At 33.1% G+C, this 18,239-nt stretch overlaps 2 protein-coding genes and 1 pseudogene across 2 annotated transcripts; 1 reads left to right on the top strand and 2 right to left on the bottom strand.

Moving 5' to 3' along the window:
- Positions 1-7,169: 7,169 nt before the first annotated feature.
- LOC142610938 (uncharacterized) lies at positions 7,170-7,893 on the bottom strand. Its single transcript, XM_075782928.1, has one exon. The coding sequence runs from the start codon at positions 7,798-7,800 to the stop codon at positions 7,324-7,326; it is 477 nt and encodes a 158-aa protein (XP_075639043.1). The 5' UTR covers positions 7,801-7,893; the 3' UTR covers positions 7,170-7,323.
- A 3,821-nt stretch (positions 7,894-11,714) lies between these two features.
- LOC142608715 (uncharacterized) lies at positions 11,715-13,077 on the top strand (annotated as a pseudogene).
- Positions 13,078-13,394: 317 nt separating this feature from the next.
- Positions 13,395-17,603, bottom strand: LOC142609593 (AT-hook motif nuclear-localized protein 7-like). The gene is made up of 6 exons (XM_075781211.1): positions 16,914-17,603; positions 16,063-16,130; positions 15,663-15,794; positions 14,384-14,545; positions 13,868-14,205; positions 13,395-13,655 (listed from the first exon to the last, which is right to left on the bottom strand). The coding sequence occupies exons 1-5, from the start codon at positions 17,314-17,316 to the stop codon at positions 13,876-13,878; spliced, it is 1,095 nt and encodes a 364-aa protein (XP_075637326.1). The 5' UTR covers positions 17,317-17,603; the 3' UTR covers positions 13,395-13,655; positions 13,868-13,875.
- Between the last annotated feature and the right edge of the window lie 636 nt (positions 17,604-18,239).

Below are 18,239 nucleotides of genomic sequence, written 5' to 3'. Positions count from 1 at the left end.
ATCAAAATGATCCTAATAACCACGTCTAAGTAGGATTTTGCTCTTCCACTTGAACATATTCAAATGTGAATAGGCCAATATTAAATGTTAATAATGTTAGAATATGTGGAGCGTAATTTATGTTTGATTTAGATTATGATCCAATCCGGTTTAACTCATTATGAATCTTCTATGCGAGATATAAATATCGATTATAATGCCGGGCTGTGCACGCAATGGTGTCGTCTGATTATCCCTCGAGAAAGTGCTTCAAATTAGCTGTGATACAGCGAACTGTACATAGGCCTCATGATGCATGAGAAATAATGCACTTTACCCATAATGTAGTTCACGTGTCATGAAAGAAAGACCATATATAACACTCACAGTAACCAGTTGCGTAATAAACTGGTCAGTGATTGACTACTTAAAGAGGAAATTCATAATTTCCTAGCACTGCACATTTCTGGTAAAAAAAAAAAAGAGAATTAAGAACATCTAGAGTGATTGGAAACTGGAAAAATGTTGAACCTCCTTTTCAGTTTTCGCTGGTAAAACAAAGTACAAATGGAATTTTCATCCTAACCAGACAAGGTCTCATGATGTAGGCACCAGCAACCTAATCAGTAATCATGCTTTCTTTTTCTTTTTCTTTTCTTTTCTCTTTTCTCGCTGAAAAACAAAACCTTTCTTGATCTTGAATTATAAGTTCAAATAATGATACAACTGTAATGAAAGATCCAGGACATCTCGAACACGTGCTAGGTTGGCCAATTAGTTTTTATGCTCCATTCATTTTCTAGTCTACAAAATAAGTTTAAATAAACATATATCACCAACCCTTTTGGCCAAGAACGAAAAAAGCCAAAAGAAAATTGTCGGTGACTTTCCACGGTCAAGAAACTATTCCCTAGTTCTAATATTTTGTCATGCTTTTAAGGTTTTTCTTTCCTATTGTGAAAACCTAAAGATCAACAACTTGATGTGCATATTATTCTTAGTCTTTCCATATTTTTTTCTAAAAACGTTGTGATTGAGTGATGAATTTTTTAAAATTTTATAATAACAATAATAATAATGATAATAACAATTTTTTTTTTTGAATAACATTAAGTTGTTTTTTGAGTAAATTATAAATTACACCCCTAAGGTGAGAGTGTTTGAATTTTACCTATTAAAATTTCAGAATTTAAGTTTCAACTCTTAAATTTTAGAAGTATTTAAATTTTATACTCTGAAATATAGTTGATTCTAAATTTATTACTTATTTTTAAGTTTTTAGATTGACTTATTTAAAAATATTTTCAATTAATATATGATTTTAGGACATATATTAGTTATTTATTTTTAAAAATATTATGTAAAGAAATGAAAAAACAAATAAAAAATCAGTAACTTTTTTTTATTTTTCCATTAAAAAATTCATAAAATAGTTAGTGTCAAAATTTCATAAATAAATAAAAAATAGAAGAGAACTATGTAATATCACATCATATAATTGGTCAAAGTCAAACTGACAGAGGGTAAGGAATGAGAGTAAAACTCTCTTTTTTGATAAATGTGCCATTCATACCGACAAAATCTTGGAATTAGAGCTTTGTAACAACGAACAAGGAACAAAACTTTCTCAACTATATGGTCAATTTTCTAGGCTCCACGGAATGAGAGTAAAACTCATTGGTACTGAACAATTTATTTTTATTCAGAGCCATGATTGATTCTGTATGGACCCAGTACTGGGCTAACTTGCGATGGACTGTCTAATATGCACCACTGTGAAACACATTAAGTACGAAACCCAGCCCATGATTTCTTGATCGAGCTTAAGCCCTTCCCTGACTTACATCTACAATGTCAGCTACAGCTTGTGTATTTCTTTCCCTCTCTCTTCGTAAACAAGAAAGGCCCTGAACACAAAAAGCCCAACCCTATAACTCAATTTCTCAACCATCAAATTGGGTTGGGCTCCTGTTAGTCCAAAGGGTAGTTTTTTTTTTTTTTTTTTAAGGAGAACATAGTGTTTGTTAAACTTGTGCGTAAAATTTTCTTAATCTGGCTAGCAAGAGGATGAAAGAAGTAACTCCCTTTATTATTTTTTATAATCCTTTCTTTCTTAAAAACCAAAATATGATTAAAACCCCAATTTATCTTTGACTCTCGCTCACTCTTTTTTGTAGGCGTAGTGTTCTCAGCTTGTACAGACTTTGGATTTCTTTCTAAGAGGCTCAGGTAGAGTATATTAAGTGATTTGTGTATACAAGCTTGTAAAATTTTATGGTGAAATTGATGATACTTGGTTTTGTGGTGGGTTATTGAATTGGAGCAAGCGGGTGGCTTGGTTAAAGCTATAATGTGATTTTAGTTGATATTGAAAGTGTTAATTGTTTTGTGTAATTTTAGATGATTCTTGTTGCGTTGTTTTTATTTGATTAATTCATTTTAGGGACTTCTCTCTATATTTTTTACACGTGGAACACTGAAATGAAATGGGATATTTAAAGAGATATCCATTACTAAAGATTATTTCTTGTAATGGTATTATAGTTACCAAATGTATTGATAACTTCTTCATGTGTTTAAGATCATTGTTTTCTTAGGAACATAGGTTTGTTTTGTTAGACAAAAGATGATTTGTTTCTTAAATTAAATGTGAAATGAACTAATTGAAACATGGACTAACTCTTGGTTTGTGCTTTCATGAAATCACATTATAGGTGTTTATTGTAAACCATTTTATAGCAATGGATAAGAGTTGGATGAAAATTAGCAATAGAAGATCTCAAGAATATTTAGATGGGGTCCAACAATTTGTGAATTTCACATCTAAACATACACACCCGAATGGAACGAATTCATATCCGTGTAGACAGGTATTATATTTCTCCACTACCGTAATTAAGGTTAGGCTTGGGGTATGTGTTGGGTTTGGTTGCTGGTTTGATACGGTATTTTTGTGTGGGTAGTTTTTTTTTTTTTTTTGAATTGGCGGTGGTGGTTTTTTGTTGGTGGGTCTCGTTGATGATGGGTTTGGGTTTGAGAATATGTGGATCTTGTTGAAATTTCTCAAATTTGATGGTACCAATATCACATGTGATTGTACCACATTCAATAATTTCTTTTATTTTTTCTTATATTTGATAGTACCATTCTCATATTGTGCAATACCAACATTCTCTTAAAACCTAAAAAATGACTAATATAGCCTTAGAACCTAAATAAGGGAAACTAGTCTTCTTCCTCAATCTCATTCAATATTTTTCTCTACTTTGCTCTACAAAATACATTGTGTAACATGTGGTGGCCAAAATTAAACATGGTGTAAAAACAAAAACAAAAAACATTTACAAAGAACAATTTTTTCAAAAACAAAGACGTACAAAAAACGCTAGTAAAGTAAACACAACCTAGCTATCTTAAGGTGATTTAAATTAAAAAAATGCTAACGAATGTCCTTAGGGCATTGGTTAATAATCCATTTAAAAATAATTTTTATGGGGAAAAAAAAAAGCAATTAATATTTTGACAGTTTTTTTTTCATTTCTTGTCAAAACTTTCCTAAAATGGATTGTTAATCAACACTCTAAGGACACTCGTTAGTATGACCCATTTAAATTTTCTTATTTTACACTCTTTTTGATGATTGGTCTGTTCCTTAATTTTCCTTTTTTTAATTTGTTAGAAAAAGTGAAAAACCAATCTGAGATGTGGTTTTGACATAATACCGTAGGCATTGAAATGCCATTGAAATAACTTCTTTTTTTTATATACCATTTTAATTTAAAATCGTAGCAAACATTGCAACAAGCTAGCTTTTTAGAGCATCTACAGCCGTGGAGCTAAAATTTTAGCAATTTAGCTCCACAAAAAGTTACTTTATCTATTTTACTTACTCATTTTACAAAACATACTGCAGCAGTGGATCTATTTTCGTTTTCAACACAATAAAATAATATAAACATCATAATAAAATAATATATCTACTACAATAAAATAATATATCCCACTACCTAAAAAATATTCAACCACAATTTAATTGGAAAGGTGAATAAATTTTTTTTTATTTTTTTATAGCTCTTGTATTGATACATGAGCACTGTAGCACTTTAGCTAAATTTTTTTGCTTTCTCTCCATTGCTGCAGGAGGATTTTTTTTGTTTGAGTGGAGCTAAAATAGCTATTTAGCTCCACTGCTGCAATTGCTCAGCTATAATTGACATAATAGCCTTTACTCTCTCTCTGTATTGCTATTTGCTGCTTCTACTCTTTTGAATTAGTCATTTTGGCTCACAAAAATAAGGGCATTACAGAATTTAGAACTAATCAACACATTAATCACTAGTAAATGCTAATATTATTAAATTATGAGTAGTTTTAAGATTATAACGTGTCTACACACATATCACCGTCTTAACGGATCCAGTGCACTAAGCCTCACCCCTACACTTTCACAACAAATGAGAGAGAGAGAGAGAGAGAGAGCAAAATAAACCTGGTCCAATTGAAACTAAAGTTACTAACCAAATTTCTCATGGCCCAAGAGATGTTCAAGCCTGGAACACAAAATACAAGGCGTTGCAATTTACAATAACTAGCAAATTTTGTCAGCAGATTTGATAATATAGCATCAACGAGTAGCAGAAAATTAAAATTCACAAGCTACAGACTTCAAGACAGTTGTAAACCCGAGTATATGCCTCTTTACTTTGACAAATGAAGCTCCAGTTGCTGCCATTTCCACCCAAATTGCTCTAAAAACGCATGAGGTGCCTGATTGGGTTTCATTGTTTCAAGGAAAACAATGGAACAACTCAGTAACAGCCAAAATGTTGCTATAAGCTTTTATAACCCAAAGACCAGAAACCAAAAAAAAAAAAAAACTTAGGAACAGCCAAAGTAAAAGATAAAATCTAACTAAAATGAACGCGCTTTTCAGAAACCAAAAAAAAGAAAAAGGGAGGAACACTTACTTCTCAAATCATTTTCATAAATATCATTGCATATCCACAATTTGTTCATAACATAATATAAACATTTGACAAAATTTTTAAAATCTCATCCATTTCAAGTATTTGATGCAAAAGAAGTTCTTTAAAACCAATACATCAACCACTAAAGGCTCTCATCACTAAACCAGATGCGCCCCCTCTTTTAGGTGATTTCTTGTTTCTTTTTCAGATATAAATACCATGGCAGGAACTTGATATACGTCTCACCCAACTCCAATAGTTATATAACAATATAACATGAGACATTATGATACATGAAATTATCTATCATAAAAGAAGTTAAAACACAGTGTCCAAAGAAAAGCTATTCAGACTCCAACCAATTGAACATATATGACAAGGAACATTAATGACATTATGTAATAAACAAAACACACACACAGAGTGTCTCTCTCTGTATTTTGCTCTTTCTGCCCTCAATTCCTTTCATATTTTAAGATACAAAATGACTCCATTATATTCAAATTTCAAAGAACACAAACAAAATATATAGAAAGTTTAGACAAACTAAATAAATATTGTGAAGGTAGTTGAGAAAAAAACTACAATCCATTACGAAACCATAGAACAATTATGGCCCAATCAAATTTCTAAACATACTACAAAATAACAATATATAGAGAAATACGATATTTGCATAGTCTATCAAATATTTACTTAAAAAGACGTTGGAATCAATTTACTAGTGATTAAAACTTGTGCAAATATGAAAAAAAAAAAATACAACTAGATTCCAACTATCGCAGGAAGTATTCACAATAACAATTATAAAAAGAAGTTACACCAGAATACATAAAACCATAAAGCACGTGACAAATACAAAATGAATTAAGCAAACTTATCCAGATAGACACAATAAAATTCAACAATTATATCATTCCAGTGAATATTGATATCAACAAAACATGCCACAACCATAACCTATCATCAATTTCTTCAATCAACAAGTTCTCAAAGACAATTGAATACACATGCACCAGGTCATTATCATACAATTGAGTAGGTCAAGATTAAGATCTTAAGAACGAACTCATAATAATAACACAATTTCATTTCATGGTATACTAGAACTCATTGACCTTACACCTAATAACCCAAGTCCAAAACTCTTCATTGTTATTAAACCGAGTGAGTGAAGATCGGCTTCTTTGTTTTAGGCTTTTAGCTTAATCTTTGGCTTTTATACGGTAACTTGCTTTACCGGTAATAAGTATTTCACTAAGTATAAATACACGGCCAGGATTAAATCCATTAAAATTGACAGCCAAGTCTTGAGTGAGTACCTACCACTAAAATAATGGGGACTCCTAAGTTGAAAGAGAGTATGTATAAAATAATTTATCTTAGGCCAATAGGGCTTGGCTTAGTTGATAAAGCTCAGACACTTCGTTTAACCTACTTAAGTTCAAATTTCGTTGCCAACAAGAGCCCATTTGTAAGCATCACACGAGTTGACTGAATCTGTCCAACTTTAGCCCCATGCCGGGAGCTAACCTAGTAAATTCCTATTTTTCTTAACCAAAAAAAAAAAGAAAAAAAGATAATTTATCTTCGTAGAAATTAAAACCCATAGACCCTGCCTTTTTTACCCCTCCCCCGACAATCTAATAGAACTCTCCTTTCTTCTAGTAAGAACTTAGAATCTCAATTATGAAGGACACAATCACACAAATTGTAGGATACATCCCCCAATATGTATGACACATACACACACACACACACACACACACATATATATATATATATATATATATATATTAACCAATTTACATGTGAAAAAACTTCAAAGCATTGTTAACACGCAACAAATCAGCATTCATTAACATGTTCTGAAAAACTATCCGTAATTAAGTTTCCAATAGCAAAGTAAAAACGATTTCCCAAGGCAAAAGGTGTTTATCGAATTGAGTCTGCACACAACAATTCACCTGCATGTGTGATTGATCTGGTACCTCAAATCCTAGTCCAATGATGTGCCACACCCACATTTACTAACCAAATTTCAATTTTGATTAAAAAAAAGAAACACCTTTTTTGAGACTTTCAAGTCATAGATGATCTTGAAGACTTGATCCTACAAAAAAATGAGCTCATGAGATGAAATGAGAGTATCCATGAGACATGCACCAACAAATTACACTCTCCCTTGAAAAAAAGTTAAAAAAAAAAAAAGAAGATAAAATCTCAGACAAAAACATAAATAAGTTACTAATGCTTAACACAAAGTTAAAATACCATTAACTATTTCATTCCCTTACAATCCATATCCCATGTTAGACAAACAAAACAAAACATATGCAAACATGAACCTTCACAAACTCACATATTCCAAAATTTCTTAACCATTCAAGCGAGGATCAACCTCAATTCTAGCAACCCCTTCTTTTTCCTCAACAACCTTAGGTACCTCCACAACCCCAACAACCAAACCCGCCACCTCACTCTTCTCACCCTTCAAAATCTTCTCCTCCTCTTCCTCATCAACAAAGTTGGGGTCCTTCTCATCTATCGCAGGAGGTACTTCTGACAACTCGCTCTCAGCTATATCATCAGGGCCTTCCCACGTGTACTTGCCGCCATGCCCAGACTTCGGTGGTGGCTTCCCAATGCCTATCCCATCAGCAGGGTGGCGATCCATGCGTAGCACACCCTTGTCCATCAGCTTCTTCTCTATGTTCTTGACAGTGTCTATTTTGTTAGTGGTCACTTCGATTTTCTCTACTCTCTTTCTTCCTTCCTCGTCGCCTCTCACCGCTCGGATTGTCACTGCTTCCTCCTTCTTGTCGTCGACAATTGGCTTCGACATTTTCTTCATCTTTTGCTGTGACACCTCTGGATTCTGATCTGAAATTTTGAAAGATATTGTTGTGGGTGTTTGTGTTGTTTGAAGTTGACAGGGACAATGGTCGGAGTTGATGGTTTTATAAGGTTTAAAAGTACTATTGGTTGAACTTTATGCTAGAAGGTGCTGGAAAGATATGGGAGAGGTGGTGCTGGAAGGTTCTGCCACGTTGTGGTATGTGCAACGTGTATTCTACTATTGGTTTTCTAGTAGGTGGTAGTTTTACCATTCTAACACTATTAGACCATTCTCATCATGCCATTGCAAAATTATGTCATTTTAACCCATTAAAAAACTTACTTTATTATTTTACTACATCATTTTATAATACATCATTTATTATATGTTCTATTATTTGATTTTAAACATTAAAATAATATATACAATACATTAAATAATATATTTACTCAAAACTCAGCCAATATACAAACACACAGCCCAGTGGCAGTGGCAATGGCAATGGCAATGGCAACCAACCAAGAACCAAGAACCAACAACCACTACCACAAACTACAACCACAATCACTGGATCCTCCAACAAATTCCAAATCCAAAAACCTCAACAAAAAAGGGGGAAAAAAAAAACTCAAAATCTTCAACTAAACCACAACCCAACAGACCAATCAATGACCAAACTCAACCAACCATCGGCGGTGAGATCGGCGGCGAGTTGTGGAGAATGAGGCAGCGAGAGCTGTGGAGGACGACGCAGCTTCAAATCGGCGAGCTTCAGATCGGCGAGAAAGATCAATGAGCAAAGATCTTGAGTAGTGGGAAGAGGGAAGAGAGAGAGAGAGAGAGAGAGAGAGAGAGAGAGAGAGAGAGAGAGAGAAGAAATGAGAGATACTCTGGAGTGTACGAAAGAAATGATAAAAAATTTATGCAACGTGCTACAGTGCGGTTTCATTTATGAAACCACACTATAGCATGTTGCAAAAAAAATTGAGATTTGGAACATCTCATGAAGCATGAATATTGGTGTTTAGTGTGTCAAATGCCAAATATTTGGCATTTGACACACCTGATGGTAATGCTCTTATGTTTGGTTGTAGATTGGGAAAGGGAAGAGAAAGGAAAAGAAAATATTTCTCTTGATGCGTTTGGATATAGGAAGGAAAGAAAAGAAAAAAATGTGATCATTCTATCTTTTTTTTGTTTGGTTTGTAAAAGGAAGAGAAAAGAAAAATATATACATTTATCTTTGTGCCCTTATTAATGATAGGAAAATTTCTTAAAAGAATTAAGGACATATTTGTTATTTTATAGTATAAAGTGAACTGTATAAAATTTGTGACCTCATTTCCTCCTATTTCCACCTAAATTGAGCTAATACCAAATCAATGGGCTCCACAGAAAAAGAATCATTCCACTTTATTCATTTTTCTTCTCTCTTGTACAAGCAAATAGCAGAAAGGACATGTCTTCCATCCTTTCCCCCTCTTTTCTATTCCTTTCCACCGTTTCCAAACACACTGTAAGAGTTGTAGCTCAATCTGGTTGGTTCTCCTAGTTTCCAACAAATATATCCAAAATTCAAATTTTTTTATCTATGTATATAAAAAGTAGTAGTTTTACTTTGGGCAAATCAGAATTTACCCATATGTGGTTTGGTCGAAATTTAAGTTGCCTACCTGTAGTTTGAAATTTAACACTTTATCCACCTGAGGTTAGCTTAGTTAGATTTCTATAACCTACCTCTGTTAAAAATAAAGCTAAATATGTAATTTTGCTCCACTTTTATGTCTCTCTTCTCCAAAAACACAATAAACATAAAAATACAAGATTAAATAAGATAAAAAACTATCCATTAGAACACTTTCATCATGGAATTTCAAACCACAGGTAGGCAACTTAAATTTCAGCCAAACCACAGATGTGTAAGTTGTAATTTGCCCTTTTACTTTTATTTTAATAAATTAAAAAATTGTTTATAAAAAATTAAAAAATTATAGTCGTAGCAAAGTTTTATTAAATGAAATGAGGGATTCATATTATCATATATCAGGAGTACTTAATATTAATTTTTGTTCAATCACACACACACATATATATATTCCACATCTTCCATCTTTTTCCACCAACATGGTTTTTACCATATGATTATTGAAAGAGAAAAAAAAAAGTTTTCCACCATTTAATGTTTACAATATGAACCCACTTGATACTATTATATTAGATGTTATAAATTTAAAAGTGTATTTAATGGAATGACATAGCAATGAAATGGACTCTTTCAATTTCAGATAAAATAAGGAGGATTTTGTTTCTTGATTCTAAAAGAGTAAAAATAGTTACATACCTCTTATTAGACACTGTCATATGGACTAAAATTATGTTTTAAAAACATGATTTCAAAAGAGAGTAATATATAGCAAATGCATGATAAGATTTTCCAATTCGAATAATGGTAAACACCATTCATAGGGGCACACCCTTTTGGTAGAACTTATAAGCAATGCAAGGGAAATTTTCCTCCCTTGACTTGTTAAGTTGGTAATTTGTGATTAAAGCAAAAACACTTACACTATTTTTACTAAGCAACAGTTATAGAAAAATCATGTCAGTAGTTGAAAAAAAGTAAGGAAAATGAGTACTTGTGAGCAATTGTTAATAAACAATTTTAAGCAAATTTTGACACCACTTACATGAGAATATGAAAAGTTGTCAAAAAATTATTTTTCTTTTCTTTTTTCATAAAAAGTTTCTGAAAATATTTTTTAAATCAATGCTCTCAAAGCATCTGTTATTAATTATTTAATAGGCCGGATCAAGTTGGGCCGAAAAAGAAAACTCCAACCTGTGACCTTGCCCATGGGCATTGCCCATTTTGTTTTTAGTGAGCTAGGCTACTGGGTTGGGCCTAATTGGCTACCTATTCGTTTATCTTGATTATTTTTTATAAGGAAAGAATCAATTTTTTTTTATACAATATAGAATTTCTACTCTAGCCTAATATAAGTGTATATGTATGTGAAGTTCTTTCTTGGAGACTTAAACCCCGGCCCTTACCCCTTACACCTCACAAGCACTTATACTTATAGAATGACCACCGCACTAAGGGTGTGCGGTGGTCAAAATTTTTAATAAGAGAATAATAAAAAAAAATTAATGGAATGAATCAAAGAATTTAATGCTTAATTAAATTTTTTTTATGGTCAAATCTATTTAATTTTTTTTTATGATGGAAACCTATTTATTTATTTTTATTAAGGCTTTAAAAGGTTTTTTATTTTAATCTTTTAATAAAAAAACTCAAATGATTAATTCAAAGTTGCTAGACTACTAAAAAATATATATTTAGTAAACTAAACTTAACATAATTACTTCAAGTATCTTAGTTGTTGGAGGATTTCTTAAGAAATTCCTCTACAATGTCATAAGACTAATCCTTCGTACTCATCTTATATATTTTTGTTATAAATTTTGAGTTATTGGTATGGGTAACAGGCTAAGCTAATAGACTAGGTCACTAAGCTAAAGAGCTATCCATGGGCTTCAATAACAACGGGCCGGATTGCCCAGCCTAGTGAGCTGTCATGCTACTTGGTCAGACCGTGAGCCATGAGCTATTTGGTGACCCTTCTATCGTACATGTTTTTCTTTGTTTCAAAGGGGATGTGTATCCCCATCCACTTGCCAGTCAGGTAGCACATGAATCAAGACCTTTGGACGTTGGAAGTAGGTACGTCAAAGTAAAACCAGCAAACGAAGTGTCAAAGCCAATAGCTAGCAGGTTCATTTTCTATATACGTGATCCTTGGAAAACCATCCGTTGTAGTAAATGATAGAAGCCCAAAAGTTGGCAACATTCAACAATATAAGCCAAACTACAACAGCCTCTTCTTATTCCAATCCAACAGTATACTACTATTTCCATATTAACAAAGATGGCTAGAGAGACTAGCAACTTGAAAAACAAATCTGTAAGTTACGACAGTAGTGATGAGGAAGAGGATTTAGTTGATTTTGGCCTAGCACTAGAGAAGTTGAGCCTTGTTCCCAGAAAGAAACTTCTTGTTCTTAGCTTAGGAGGCTTACTGTGAAATAGAGTCTTCCGCCATGACAAGTCCAAGATTCCAAGATATCGCGACCCTGATACATCCTATGGAAGCTTTTTAGGTGAATATCATTGTCTTTAAATTTTGTCATGTTTATATGTTTAGTTTTTGCAGCTAATCAATCAATGCAACATGTTTCTCTTATCATTTTACAAGAGGCCTCATTGTGAAGAGTTCATGAAATTTTGCTTTGAAAGATTCGAAGTTGGAATATGGTCTTCTGCAAGGGAGTCAGTCGAACTAAGCCATGAACTCTGCATTTGTTTTCAATTCATATTTTCCATAAATTGCATTTTATTCTATGTACTTATTGTTATGAAGTAATTTGTGTGGTTATTAGATGGCATCTGAACAACACCTTGGACTGTATAATGAGAGGAATGAAAAGCAAGCTTGCAGTTGCTTGGGTGAGAATAAATAACTTAAACATGTGTTTTATCTCAGTAAAGGACTTTGAAATAGGGATTTTATTTTTATTTTTTTCAATTAAATCTTTATTATCTTGGTTTTTTTAGGACCAAGATAAATGCACCGATTCTGGGTTTAAGACTTTGGAGAAGAAGGACAAGCCAATCTTTTTGAAGGAGCTGAAGAAACTAGGGAGTCTCGGTTTTGAACATTCATCAAAAGTTTTGCTGATAGATGACAAGCCATATAAGACCTTGCTAAACCCAGTAAAATAATTACTATCTTTTAAAAGTTTTAAAATTTTACTATGATTTTAGTTTTTCATTTAAATTTTCTTTTCCGAATTTACTGCAGCCTCATACAGCAATATTTCTTAATGAATACAATGTTGACCAAGTTAATGATACAGCATTAGGTGAGACGAAATAGAACCATCATGCTTCAATGATGATAACTTGATATATTCAGATGAATTAATGAATTATAATTTCAAACTAATGTTGTCAATAGGTCCAAATAGTGAACTGCGGTTGTACATGGATGGACTGGCGGCAGCAGAGAATGTTCCTTCTCATGTGAAAGAACATCCATTCGGGCAGCCTGCAATAACTCCAGAGCATTCTGATTGGGAGTACTATTCCAGGATTATCCGCAGTTTGAAGGAGGAATGATCGACTGAATAACATAATTACGAAATAAAATTCAGAGACCTCTAAAATGCTTTATCTGGGTATAGGAATGAAAGTTGTTTTTGTGTTACAAGTGAGCTCTCTGCTGGTGTAATTGATCATGTAATGGCTTCCTCTAGTTATGGATTTCATTCACAAAGCAAATTATCACTTAGTAATCCTTGCTGAGCAATATCTTGCCTCTAACATGAAGAATCTAATATTAGCCTCATTTTAGATGTGCTACTTACTGACTGTAGTTGGTCCATTTGATTTAAGCAAATCACTTATGAGCATACTGCACCTTCATATTTATCTGAAAAGTAATCACATCAACCATAGAATTCCCATTTTTTACCTGGCTGATGGACGTTAACACAAATCTGCTTCAATCTCGAATATGATTAATTGCCAGTGCAGTTGTTAGACTATCTCAAATGCATGCATGCACGAACATTACAAACAGAATAGTCACATATCAGGAAGATAACAAAGTCAGGAATAAATAAATGATGACAGTATTAGCATTTTCAGAAATAATTTCGCCCATATCACTTCTCAATATTGTCTCTAATTCCTAATCTTAGGTTGAAATTGTAGTACACGTTAAGAAAACAATTTGTTACAACAGAACTAACTGAAATTGATTAGTCTCTTCAGTTATCACTTCAGCATCCAAGTCCCTTAGATACACCTGAAATTAAAATAATCCACCAATAAAGTTGATTTTGAAAGACAAGATATAATAATATCAGTAATAAAAGAATTATAGTACTTCACTTCCAACAATGTACACTGTTTCATACCATGTGTAACGGAGTGTCCACATTTTAGACTTCGTGTGAACATTGTTGGATGTGAAGTAATAGTGATCTTAAAAGAAAAGAGGAAATAAAATGTAAGTACCTAGCATTTTATTCACCAGGAGCTGAGATATTGATGTCAGGAGATGGCCTCTGAACAGACTGAACTGCAGTCGGCTCTAAGCCATTCCAGCCGGAGCTAATCAGTGTGGCATTTTGGTTCTGTTTATCACTGTTGTCATCTGCTTCTTCATGTTTTTGTGCTGGTAATGGTGATGTTGGATTAAAAAAGTTATCAACATCAGGTTTTGCTTGTGAGATGGGACTTGCAGCAGTCAGCATGGCTGGAGCACCTGAGATGGGAGATGTCAAAGAATGTTCCCGATGATGCTTCCTTTTATGTGCCTTATAACCATATGGCATGAAGCTACCAACAACAATCTGGCATATCATGCAGGAAAAATAGAATTATCAGTAATGTGGCTTGCGAGGTATTGTCTTTATAGAAAAAAATTAGCTTCCATTAGAGCTGTATAACTTCATATTTCCTTTTGGATTACTTCATTGATAAAATTAATTAAAATGAATCAATTAGTCAATATTAAAATAAAATCCTTACTTGGAGAGGGCCAGCAGCTGTTAATAAACCAGCAATTCCACCGCCTATTACACGACCATCAGGACCAGCCAATGAGACACTTAATCCACCAGTCCTACTCCTCATACCACCATTATCAGTAACTGTAAATGATCCAGATAAAGATAATATCTCAAAGCGGCCCTGCAAGAAACCATAATGTGCATGTCCTCAGACACAAAAACCAGTTTGATTATGCAGGAATATTTCAAAAGAGACCAATATCGAGGTATTTTGGTTATAAAAGGTATTGGTTCCTTTATGCACTACTCCAGGTTCCGTCAGAAATCATGAAACAACACAACCAAAAAAAAAAAAAAAACCCCAAGGTACTTGCACTGCAACACCCACCATAATCTTGGCAGTTTTTTTCTAAAATAGAAAAGGATATAAAATGTTTTAATTCAATTTAGTTTCAGCTTGTAAGATGAGGCAACCAGTAAAAATCAAAGTTCTGTATAAAAAGAAAAGAAATTATTATCAGTGCCAGCATGTCTAACAACCAACTATTGTCCAAGTACTAATAGAATAGTTTATCGTTCTTCCTCCTTTTGATTCCCCTCTTCTGCTGTTTGGAAAAGGATCTTGCCACTATCAACATGTGTGCTCAAAATTGTTTACTTAGTCAATATGAGTTCAAAAGGTATGAGAAACTAGAACATATATATAAGTCTCTCAACTGAAATAGCACATGCCTTCAGTGAGTTTACTTGCAAGTGAGGTAAAGAATGAGTGAATTTACTTGCAAGTCAGGGAAAGAATCAGCCCCTCCAGCTTTGACAAAATAATATTGAGCTTTAATGGGCTATTTCTGGTAGCATTCTTGAGAAACAATTTTCTTAAGTTCTAATAGGCGAATAGCTCCTCAGATGCCTACAAAAGGTAGACAGTTTAATGGGAAAAGGTACACAGTTTTATTATACCAAACCACTCGTAGCGGCAAGGGGCACTTTCAAAAGAGTACCACACTTTCTTAGTTAAATTATGCTTGTTCCTACTATAGAAGACCTGCTTATATTTGCTTAAACATTCAAATACAATATGAAATAGGTGACTCATGGATGTATTGAAAGAAGAAACTAATAGAGCATCATCATCATCCTTGATGTGGCGTTCTTAATTATGAACCTAATTCAAGTGATTAAACCATATAACAGACAAGGGCACAATACCATTTATGTGAAAAAAATTCAATGAAAATAAAAAAGATCCAGAGAATAATAGCAATAAGAGAAGAGAAAAAACAAATCCTAGGGCATGCCTCATATGTCAAGATTCCACCAGAGGAACCTGGCTGGCGAATGGTAACATTCGAAATAGCACCATTGGCAGAAAGAACACATATTCCTCGAGGACCCTTCTGAGAAAAGGAAAGAATTTTTGCTGCAACATCCTGTAAGTGACAAACCAAAATCCTTAAAAAGGTAAACCAAAGACAATTAGTATATGTTCTAAGGTCATAAAGTATTTGAATAACGTGACACCATATACATATATACCATTAGATTCAAGAGAAAATCAATCTCCACTATGAAATTGAGCATTGGAGCTTCCATTCAAATCAATTATAGAGAATTCTTGATAAAAATTATTATTATTATTATTATAGCAAAGATAAAAATAGCAGATGGCCATGTAAATACAATTTTATTAAACATTACCTCTCCAGTATTAACAGTGACAACATGTGGTGTGAAGTCCCCTCCTGCCGTGTTCGCAAACAATTCACCTTCACAGATCAAAGTCCAGAAGTGAGATAAGTTAAGCTAAAACAATTCAAAGCAACTCATATTGAAAAAGAAACTCATTATATAATATAATATAATATTTTAAACTGAGTACTCAATTTTTAGTCTAATTAGTATCCGAATATTCCATTCACAAAATTCAACAATATAAAATGTTTCCTCGGCTTATGATATATATCAAATTTTATATATATATATATATATATATATTCCATAGAAACCTAAACCCTAATTTTCATTATCTCCAGATATTAAGCCCCATTTAAATCCCCTAAGCAACCTATATGTACAAATTTTATATTTTAAAAAAAGTACATACTAGATAATTACACAAGTTCCTATTATTTCTGTGAAATTTAAATATAGAACCCAAACCCACAACTAAATCAAAATAATTTTGCAAATCCCTTAACGAGACTTAATTACAGGTTGGTGAGAAATTGGACTAAAAATATATAAAATAAAATGAAAGTCTAAAGTCCGTATTGTTCTTTGTCCTAGTTTCCATGAACACAATAAAAAAATAATAATAATAATAATTATAAAAATAAATGAAAACAAAAAGGTGGGTAAGTTAACTTGATGTTTGTTGACCAACAATAAAAGAAAGTTGCTAACTACAGGCCACCAACCACAAACAAAACCTTAATAAATCTGCTCTTTAGATTTTCCTACACTTTTTTCTCTGCAACCAAACAGTAAGTACACCCAGCTGTGTGGTACTTTCCTAAAAAAAAAGACAAAAAAAAAAAAAAAAAACTCACCTAAAGAAGCAAGAAGCTGCCAGTTTCCAGAGCCAGGAGGCCTTCCTCTTCCTCTTTTTGAAGAAGAAAAATCAGAAGGAGACAAAGTAAAACCAGGCGGTGGTTGTGCCGCCGTATACGACACCCTCAAGTTCCCATCTGCGTCGTATTTCCTTGGTCTCCCTCTCTTCTTTTTCCCTAACAAATCACCACTACTCACTGGGGTTGTCGTCGTTACTGTTGTAGCTTTTGTCGTCGTGTCTGTGTTTGTGTTTGTGTTTGTTTCTGTCATCATCACCATCGTTGTCGTCGTTGACACGCCAAGGCTTGTGTTGACAGCAGCCATGTTGCTCAACGGGGCTGGTGGTGAGTCAGTGTCTGAGTTCCCGAGTGACCCAGAAACCGTGCTCTCCCTCTCTTCCATTACTAAACAGGAAAGAGATACAGAAATATATGTTGTATATATATAGATAATAGATATATGCGTGTGTTTTTGGTGGGGTTTTTCTCTATGGTTTTGTAGGAGAGGAAGTGAAAGAAGTTTGAACAAAGAGAGAGAGTCTGCAAATGGCGCCAGAAGTGGAAGGCAAAGGAGGGGGGCTGTAGCTTTTTTAACTTTGGTGGGAGATTTTATATAAACTTCTTCCCTCCATCAATGGTGGGGGAGAGAGGAAAATGACTGAGAGAATACTGATGGGAATTTTTTTTTTTTCTTGTCTGGACTCCTAAACTAGTCTTATTATTAAATAGGCTCAATTACCAGATTACCTTTCTCTTTTTATATACCCAAATTACCCTTCAAATTTGAGATTTTTTATTGGAAAATATTGTATTTTAAAATGTTAGTATTTTAAAATTTAAAATAATGAAACGTTCTTTTTCTGCTAGTCCAATATTGAGGTAATATAAAGAACATGAAACATTGTGAGACATCAATTCATAACCACCTAAACTACAACTCAATTAGTGAATTCCATCTACATTAACCACCTAAAATAAATTCATTAAACCAGAACTTCATAAATTAATTGGTTGGCACTCCCTAGTATTTCTAAAGATTTAATCCACTTCTCTCGCTATAACTATCAATTTATTATAAATAAACAAATTCATTGATATCTTTGTACCATTAAGAAAAATTAAATTATAGATTGTGATAAACTCGTGTGTAACGTGGTGGTAGACTAATTTAAAAATAACATAAAATTGTCGTAAATTTTTGTTGTGTCCTTAGTTTTATTATTCTTAAAATTCATCCATTTAGGATTGAATCATGTACTTCCAATCTCCCATCTTAATAATAATGAAAATAAATCTATTTAAGTTCTTATAGCATTTTGTGATGAT

Source organism: Castanea sativa, chromosome 9, assembly GCF_040712315.1.
Source record: "Castanea sativa cultivar Marrone di Chiusa Pesio chromosome 9, ASM4071231v1".
Taxonomy (NCBI): domain Eukaryota; kingdom Viridiplantae; phylum Streptophyta; class Magnoliopsida; order Fagales; family Fagaceae; genus Castanea; species Castanea sativa.
Note: the sequence above shows the minus strand (reverse complement) of the source record. Positions and strands in the feature narration are given on the sequence as shown.

Coding starts and splice junctions, on each gene's coding strand:
- LOC142609593 (XM_075781211.1), bottom strand. CDS start 17,316: ATGGAAGAGAGGGAGAGCACGGTTTCTGGGTCACTCGGGAACTCAGAC. Junction 14,546..15,662: donor GTGGAATCTTGACATATGAG/GCATGCCCTAGG, acceptor GGTTTCTTGCAG/GGCCGCTTTGAGATATTATC. Junction 14,206..14,383: donor CAGCTGCTGGCCCTCTCCAA/GTAAGGATTTTA, acceptor ATGATATGCCAG/ATTGTTGTTGGTAGCTTCAT.
- LOC142610938 (XM_075782928.1), bottom strand. CDS start 7,800: ATGAAGAAAATGTCGAAGCCAATTGTCGACGACAAGAAGGAGGAAGCA.